This window comes from Toxoplasma gondii, chromosome V (assembly GCF_000006565.2).
Source record: "Toxoplasma gondii ME49 chromosome V, whole genome shotgun sequence".
NCBI lineage: Eukaryota > Apicomplexa > Conoidasida > Eucoccidiorida > Sarcocystidae > Toxoplasma > Toxoplasma gondii.
Genome location: NC_031472.1, coordinates 2,115,008 through 2,123,354, shown reverse-complemented (window position 1 = coordinate 2,123,354; position 8,347 = coordinate 2,115,008). Strand labels below are relative to the sequence as shown.

Below are 8,347 nucleotides of genomic sequence, written 5' to 3'. Positions count from 1 at the left end.
CGCGTCCGGAAAGAGCCGAAAAGCCAAAGGAAGACCCTTGAAAACCCGAAACAAATGCACAAATTTCTGCCACAAATGTAACTGCTGTTTGCAGTTCAATGCTTTTTGCGCCCTGGCTGCCAGAACTCATTACTTGTGCGACGCTTAGAGCAGAGAAATCTTGTCCTTCTGGTCACGCGTGACTAACTGCTGACGAATCCGCTTTCGATGTTCTCATTCATTCCTACTTTCTCTCCTCTACATTCTTCTTCTCTTCCCTTTGAATACGTATCGAGTGTGGAGCTGTGAACAAGAAGCTCAGTCGTGAACCACCAACAGACTGGCAATTTACGACAGGAAAAAAAACCTGAACGTTTCGGTGTCTGTCGAGTACACGAACGAGAGCAGCTCTAACCGCTCTTGTGTCGAGTGTGGGAAGAAGAGCTGGAAGACGATTGCTCGCGAAACCGTTAAGAAGAAATCGCGTAGATCCCGTTTGTCTCGGAAAAGTTGCTGGCGGTCCGGGCAAACAATCCCGAAAGACGTTAAAGAGAGACAACCGTCCAGCTTTTCGTTTCTCTAGAACAATGCTGACCAGACGAGGCACGTGAAGGCAAAGAACTGTCACATCGACCCATGAAAACAAACTGATGACAGGCCATCTAAGTGGGAGCCTTCGTGTGCATCCGAAACGGATCGAGAAAAAGAATCAACCAGAAAGAGAAGGACAAGAAAGTGCAGGTGTGTCGAGACGTTGGTTGTTAGGAAAAGAAGAGCAGATGAACTCATAGTCCCGCCAGTTCCGCCACATCCCCACAGTTTCCACGCTCGCCGAGCGCCGAGAAAGAGACAAGAGGAAAACACGAGGAAGGCTCGACGACTGAACAGGACGAGTGAGAGGCAACTGGAAAGAGAAGGAAGAACGACGTGAAGACCCTCACGCGTTTTTGTCCGCCGCAGACTCAAGAAGGTAGGGTCGAAGCAGTGCCAAAGTGATCGGAACAGCCTCTTCAGCTCGAATTGTTCTAGAGCGTTGGAAAGGACAGGTGTTCAAGTACATATCGAAGAGCGTGGAAGGATCGCGGCAAGGCGCACAGTTTGACTGGCGATCTAGAAGAACAGCTTCCAGTCCTTGCAGCCCTCCGAAAACGAGAAGCATGTGTCTGAGACACACCGAAAACATACCGCCACGTTTACGCTTTGCTCACTCAGCATGTCACGTTCCTTTCTCTCTCCATCTATCACTCGCACTTGTTCCCTTTATCGTCGACCGGCTCTGCGCACAACCTGCTGCCTGCTTCTAAATGGTTTCTTTCCTTTGTGCTCGTCACTCTTTTCGATTCCTGTATAGGCGACGCCTCTGAGAGCCTCTTTGGGTCTACTCCTAATTCAGACAAATTGATTTAGAGTTGCTATTCTTAGTGTGAATATTTACAGGAGCTGAGTAATCAGAACCCTCGACAGCAGATTCAGGCACTTCGAGGAACCCCAAGCATTCGCGGCACTCAAGCACGTTGTCTAAGCTATCTCAAGTGAGAAGGGCATCGGCTATACTGTTCCTGCAAGTCTCACTTTCAATTGAGGGGGGGGGGTTAAGCATACTTTTAAAATATCTCTAGTTTCGCTTCTTTCTACACCCCAAAGAGCTCACTTGTAGTTCATTGGGAACGCAAAGTCTCGGCCTACACAGGTCCCTCTCTCCGACGTGCCGACAGTCAGATCGTAGCGACCATCGGAGCTGAACGGGCAGTTGGAAAAAACATCCTGGAAATGCTGAGCAATGCGGACGCGGTAGCCCCAGTAGAGTCCTAGAGAAAGCACCGTAAAACCGAAAAGACAGAGAAAGTGGTTCCAATGCATTTACACCAACAACGACGAGCAACTTAAACAAGAAAAAGTCTCCGCCACTATGTGCACCGGGGACGCCGACGAAGAGAGAAAGAGAAGTGGGCATCCCGTAGCGAGTGCGAAGATTAATGCACGGAGGAAGGACGCTACAACAGCAGCAATGAAAAGCGACTCGTGACAGTCAAGACTGTTTGGAGACGGTTTGCACCGCAGTCAGGAACAAGGAAGGGAAATGTAAAACACGAATAAAACGGCCTTTCTCCGTTACCCCGCACAGCCAACTGTTTTCACCAAATACACACGAGATTTATTGGGGGGACAAAAAGACATCGCGAGCTAGATACACATGTTTTCTTCCTCACCTGCCTTGACCGGAGGTTCATCCGGAGAAACCGCTGCGCCTTTCATCAGAGGCGGCTCTGCATCTCCTCTTTCTCGCGGTTGACGCTGAAGCTGCCGGACAGAAGGGTCGAGACGAATAGTGACTCTGAAGACACGAGAAGCATCAGAAAAAGGAGAAACTCCGATCAGGACAGTGTGATGTGCATCCAGACGAGAACGGATTAAAACCGTCCTGGAAGAAAACGTGAAACGTTTGCTAAAAATATTGCTACTTTTACGGACGCCTCTCCTTGATCAATCTCTCCGTTAAACTGCGAACAGAGATCCGAACCCCCGACAGAGAGGCAAGAACACGCTAAAACGAACCCCCCAAAAGAATGATACCCTATCGCGGTCAACACAGCATACACATACGAACGCTGTCCTCTTCAAACTGCGATCGACTCAGAAACGAGGAAGCGAGAGAAGCATGGACGTCCTTCACTTCCACTGCCCTGACACAGAAGAACGCCTGCTTCCCCGTCCCCACTGCGCCGCACTGCTCTTCGCTCACCTCATCCCGTCCTGCAAGCGAGTGTCAGGGACCCAGACGTGAGCTGGCAGACCACAATCAACCCACGCGCCCTTCTTGTTCTTGAGTCGCTTCTTCTCCGCTGCCGTCAGCTTGACTTCCTCTCCCTTTGCGGGGGCTCTGCTCTCCGACTTGCCCTGCGGCGTCTCTTCTCGCGTTTTAGAAGATGCGATGACGACGCCTTCTCGGTACGGCAGCCACTCATTTCTTCGCAAATGGTGGGGTGCGTCCAAAGGGTTCTGCAGCCCCGCAAACCGTAAATCTACAGTTCACAGAAAAAGCAGAAAAAGAGGATGAAGGGGCTTGCAGTCGAAGAACTCGAGAAAAAACAATCAACCCTAGGTCCACAGTGTAACGAAAACAAAAAGAAAGAGGAACGATCACGATAAAAAAGAAAAAACGGGCTATAGACACACGAATCCAGGGAAGTGAAGAAAAGCACTCGAGTGAACTGCACTCGCAACGCCGCCATCTTCAACTCTGCGTAACACTTTCCTGCACAACAGCATATGCTTACACATATATAAATATATATATATATATATATATACATTATTCCTATATTAGAGTACACAAGTACACATAATAACTGAAAGTAGATATATATATATATATATAAGACTCAAATACAAATGTATACATACATACGTGCCAATACAAATGTATACATACATACGTGCCAATACAAATGTGTAATCGTGTACGGAGTCATACACCATATGCATATATGGACTTACCAGGGTGAATGGGAAAGAGTGACTTGCGCAGGAACTGCGGAGTTTCCAAATATCTCAAATTTCGTACGAAAAATTCGAGTGCTGGCGAGTGACCTTCGTCCTTGTTGGCGCCTCTGGAGATGGCAGCCGCTGAGAAAGTCACAGGGAAATTGCAGAAGTTGAACCAGTCGAACATCATGTAGTAGAATAACGAAGCTCACCAAAGTCATCCGGAATCCTTTTGAATAATTTGAGAGATCAAGTGGAGATGCGAACCCGTGTGGCAAAGGTTTTCGAGGTAGTATGAGAGGTTCTGTCAGAGTCGAGCGAATCTCGGAAACGAGACCAAAATAGAGAAGTCGAGTGGTCCCGTACTGAACGCGGAACAAGCCATCTGGCAGTTTCTCTCCGTACATGCTTCCAGGAGGACGAGAATAAACCAGTCAACAGACACACTGTACAACTAGCGTCCATCCACAGCTACGGTCACTGTGCTATTCGAATAGCGGGAAACCTTTCCCAGACTCAAACGACCCGGCTAAACGGCCCTCTCCTACGAGGCCAGCGACGGCGGGGTTTCAAGAGCATCAGAACAAAGTCACCCAATGAAGGCCATTAAACAACGCAAAGGAAACACACGTTCGTGACCACTGGCATATAACTACCTCATCACTTCTGTCTCCTGAGCTTCTCTGTGGTCTCTGTCATTGAAGCGCGAACCGATCTAGGGAACTGAAAAGAGTCTGATGGATCTCTTCTTGAGTGTCTCTCTCTCTCAGCTCTGCGCAACTCCGCAGGTTCACCACCCAGTCCTCGACGTGAGAGAAGCAGAAACAAAACGAACAGCACTGTCACGCATGCACTGAGAACAAATCGGTACAGCTGCCTGGAGAGACCACAGACGACGGGTTCGAGGAAACGAAGCCTCTTCTCGTTGTCTCCTCAAATCGAAGATGAAAAACAGACCTGCGCTTGCAAGTACTTTTAAAGAACTCCAGTGTAAAGCCCACACTCGTAGAGGACGTTTCGAGTGAAAAGCTCACCAACGTCTTCGTAAACAATGATTTCGTCGACTCCAAAAACTGTCAGTGTTCGTGCGATCTGTCCAACGAGAGCTGCTCGCAATTCTGCCGTCTGAGAGAAACACACACACTTTCACATAGATGACGTCACAGAGGTGACTGCGAACAGAACTCTGAAAGCGAAGAAGGAAGACATGAGACAACAAGAAAGCGGTAAACAGAGAAGGTAGGGAAACGACTGCGAGAGGGAGAGGGGAAGGTAGCATGAGCAGCAAGACAGAGTGTCAAGAAAGGCTTGTGCAGTGGGTCGGCGTGAGAAGAAACGAAGCAATAAAAGGGATCGTGGAAAGACAGGTTCTCTCCTGTTGAAAGAATTCCCAGTCAGACAAGGGTGTACCTGTGCATTGTCAATGATGGACGCCGGCAACGCAATGGAGAGCGTGTGTGTTCTTCTCGCGCCTGCAAAGGGCAGAGTCTGTCACAGACGAAGAGAAAAGAGAAAACAAACCATAGACATCAGACAACAGCCGTCGCTGCTTTCCACGTCGTGGCCGATGGTCTTTAACAGCTGTTTTCTTTTCTCCGCGCTTTCTCTATTTGTCGCTCGAATCGGCGCTCTCTGTCGCTTCCCCAAAACGAGAGACGACTGAAGACACCGAGGACAGCGCGTCCAGTTTGAACGTCGAGCAGCTTCAGCTTGTGTCTTTCAGTGTCCGGTATGCTACTCAGATACCTTTGATCGCAACTGAAAGTTCAAGACAAGCTGGAGACCGAAGTGTCAGCGAAGGTAGACTCGACTCACTTTAGGCACGAAACGAAGAAGTTCCGCTGTCTCTTCGTCGCCGGGTCTTCCAGCTACCTTCTTCTCGCCTGGCGTCTCCGTTTCCTGGTCTTCAGAGCATGCCTCTGTCTTCTGCTCGGCGAGAGGAGGAAAGAATCGGTTTTCTTCCGCGGAAACATGGAAACCGAACGAGGCTCCTCTGTCCGTAGATGGTCGAGGACCACTTCGGTGGTCTGTATGTCCAGCAACTCGCCGGCGATCTCTGTCACGCGTTTTCACGACCTCAGTCCTAACAACAAGAAACAGACCCCGAGACAGCTGGTGATACAGAGAGTCCACGCGAGCTAAACCTCCATTCAACGCAGTCAGGTACACAGACAGAAGGAACCTGGACAGCACAAAAGACCACGCTACGTCCTCGTGAACTGACTTCGATGATACAGGGTGGCTCCGTGCTAATACCATGATGGTGAAATGCGACTGGCAACTCCTTTCTGAAAAAGTCTCTGAGCGTCTGTTCGTGCGTCTCCCTTTCGCGCCTGGGGTTTTCCCGTCAACAATCGTCAACAGCGTCTTCGTCCCTGCCTGTCTTCACGGCCAATCTTTATCAAGTCGTCTCTCGGCATCTGGTTCTCACTCACCGGCTGGACGACGAACCAGGGAATCCGTGCTTCCTGTCAGGCGGCGCGTTGTCTGCCTCGTTCTTTCCTGTTTGTGTTGTTTGCATCTTCCCAGTGCGTCTCACGATGTGGATGTGGCAGTCGTCGTCATCACCCTCACTGTCGCTCTCAGTTTCTGCCCCTGCTTGCCGGTCTTTGTCGCCCATCGACCCATCGCAGGGCAGGCCTGGACTGTCGTCTGCGTTTTCCTCTCGCTCGCCAGTCCCTCCGTTCCTTCCAACTTTGCCTTTTGTCTGCGAAAGAGCTTGGCGCCGTTCCCCGGTCTTCCGCCTCTTTTTTTCCTGTTCGTCGCGACCACTGAAGGCCTCGTCTGTAGGCGTTCTTTCGTTTTTTGTTTCTTCCAGAGTTCCACTGCCGCGCTGGGTCGCCGCCTCAGCTTCACGTTTTCTCTTTCCGTCTCGAAAGCCGTTCGTTCCTTTTCCCCGCGCCTTCTTTTCCTCGACATCTGAGAGCGCAGCCTCGTCGGCTTTTGCTTCGATCGCCGCCATGGCAGCAGCCAGCATCCTCTCGCGTTCGCCTTCACCGACGGAAGTCGCCTGTTCCTCGTCTTCGTCTTCCTCGTCCTTTGGACTTTGAGAAAACGAGATGTTTCGACTCGTAGCACTACCCGGCCTGCCGCCGAAGCGACCCCCGTGGACCAGCTTCTCCCAGGGCTTACCATGCTTCCTGGATGCTTGTTCGCGACTTCCGCAGTTTTTTCGCGGGACTTGTGGATTTCCGTCTTGTGGCCTCTGTCTGGAATCGTTGAATTTTTTCGTCGGACAGTCCTTGAATGCCAGTGAAGGCCTGGAGAAATGTGCCTGATCCGCTGTCGTTGACGATTCCCCTGCCTCCCGTGTCGGGTTTACGGACACCCCAGGTTTCGCGGGGTCGCCGCCTGTTTTGTTTCGGCGTCGACTCCCGTCCTTCTGTCCGTGCGTCGCTTCAGAACGGCCGAGAGACGCACTGGAACAATTTCTTTCCACACTTTTCCTGTCTGAGATTTTTGTCGCCGCTGCCCCGGCTTCTCTCTGCCTTCCTGGCCCCGAATTGTCGGCAGCAGGCGCGACAAACCAGGAAGACGGCACCAGCTGGCTGTTGCTGCCGCCGGACTTTGTCGCCATCCCCATTTTCTATAGATTTCTTTCTCTGTCGCTCGCTGGCAAAAGTGAGAGACGAGGGTGCGGAGACCAACCCTAAGGGAAAGTTGGCGGGTTTCGCAAAGGTAAAACTCCTGCTGAACTGGAAGTCACGCGCCGACAAGCTCGCAGACGCAAGGACAAAGACGAGTCCAACTTGGAGTCCTGTTTCGTGGACTGGTGGAAAGTCAAGGAGAGAGACGAAAATGAGAAAGAGCGTTAGGTAATCGCCTTCGGGACTGGACACCGAGCGCGATCTTGAGTCGATGCTGCGAAGAGCGATCCTCGTTGCATGCGATGTGCTCTGAAAGCGGGGCATGCGCATGCGGCCAATCAGAAAAGCCGACGAAAAATAGAGGCCTTCCATTAACGTGCCACCTTCAGTTTCTTTCATCGACGGCTAACACCCGTTTTATCGAGTCCACAAACAGTCTGCTCTCTCGGGGGTTCTTTCTTGTCGCGAAGCGAGCGCGGCGAGGACTGCGACACCCTCGGGCAAGATCAGAAGAGATCGGGGAAGAACGACAAAAATAACACAACTCGAGAGATCCGCAGAGTTTCTGAAACTTTCCTAGTGATCGACATGGTCAAGAGCCACAAAAGCGATACCAAATGAGGTAAATGACAACAGATGGGAAAAGGGCTGTTCCGGGAATTGAACCCGGGACCTCTCGCACCCTAAGCGAGAATCATACCACTAGACTAAACAGCCTGACCGGACTTATGTTTGTGTTGGGCATTTTTCGTGAGACGCTAGAGGTATTTACCAAAGGACTGGCTCAGTCCATCGCCGAACTGCGATCTCCTTCATATACTGTTGCCCCTGCGTTCGCCGAAGAATTACTCACATGAGGACGGCCGAGTTCCCGTCATCGTTCTAGCGACCCAGCATCGCAATGCCAGCAGCTCGAAAGCACAAAACCCTCGCGCGGGAGGATGCCCCGAGACTAGGGTGGCAAATGCGCACCTGCTGTTGGAAAGAGAATCAGCTGTGAACTTGAGCAGCAGGCAACGTTGTCTCTTGCGTGTTGCTGCTTCCACTTCCACGCCTTGTTCAGCAACGGCCCGCTTCAGAATTGTGCGGAGCCGATTTCCAAGTTCCACGTAAACCACTTGCCGGAGACTCACCCCATTTTCTCTACATCGAATGACTGCAGAGAAACGAAATGTTACCAGAAGTTCGGGTATTCCCTTTTCTGATTTGAATGGTCCCTGCTGCACCATCGTGTGCATGTCCTTCTCTCGTGAATGGTCTGTCTCTCTGTCTCCTGTCTCACACGAGATAGTGTC

At 51.0% G+C, this 8,347-nt stretch overlaps 1 protein-coding gene and 1 non-coding gene across 2 annotated transcripts; both read right to left on the bottom strand.

The window, feature by feature from the left end:
- Positions 1 to 431: 431 nt before the first annotated feature.
- Positions 432 to 7,265, bottom strand: TGME49_285950 (hypothetical protein). Its single transcript, XM_002369192.2, has 9 exons — positions 5,901 to 7,265; positions 5,281 to 5,548; positions 4,876 to 4,953; positions 4,500 to 4,590; positions 3,478 to 3,606; positions 2,723 to 3,002; positions 2,190 to 2,314; positions 1,631 to 1,787; positions 432 to 1,142 (listed from the first exon to the last, which is right to left on the bottom strand). The coding sequence occupies exons 1-9, from the start codon at positions 7,046 to 7,048 to the stop codon at positions 917 to 919; spliced, it is 2,502 nt and encodes an 833-aa protein (XP_002369233.1). The 5' UTR covers positions 7,049 to 7,265; the 3' UTR covers positions 432 to 916.
- Positions 7,266 to 7,697: 432 nt separating this feature from the next.
- Positions 7,698 to 7,769, bottom strand: TGME49_285960. The gene has a single exon. It is a non-coding gene; the product is annotated as a tRNA-Pro (tRNA).
- Positions 7,770 to 8,347: the final 578 nt, after the last annotated feature.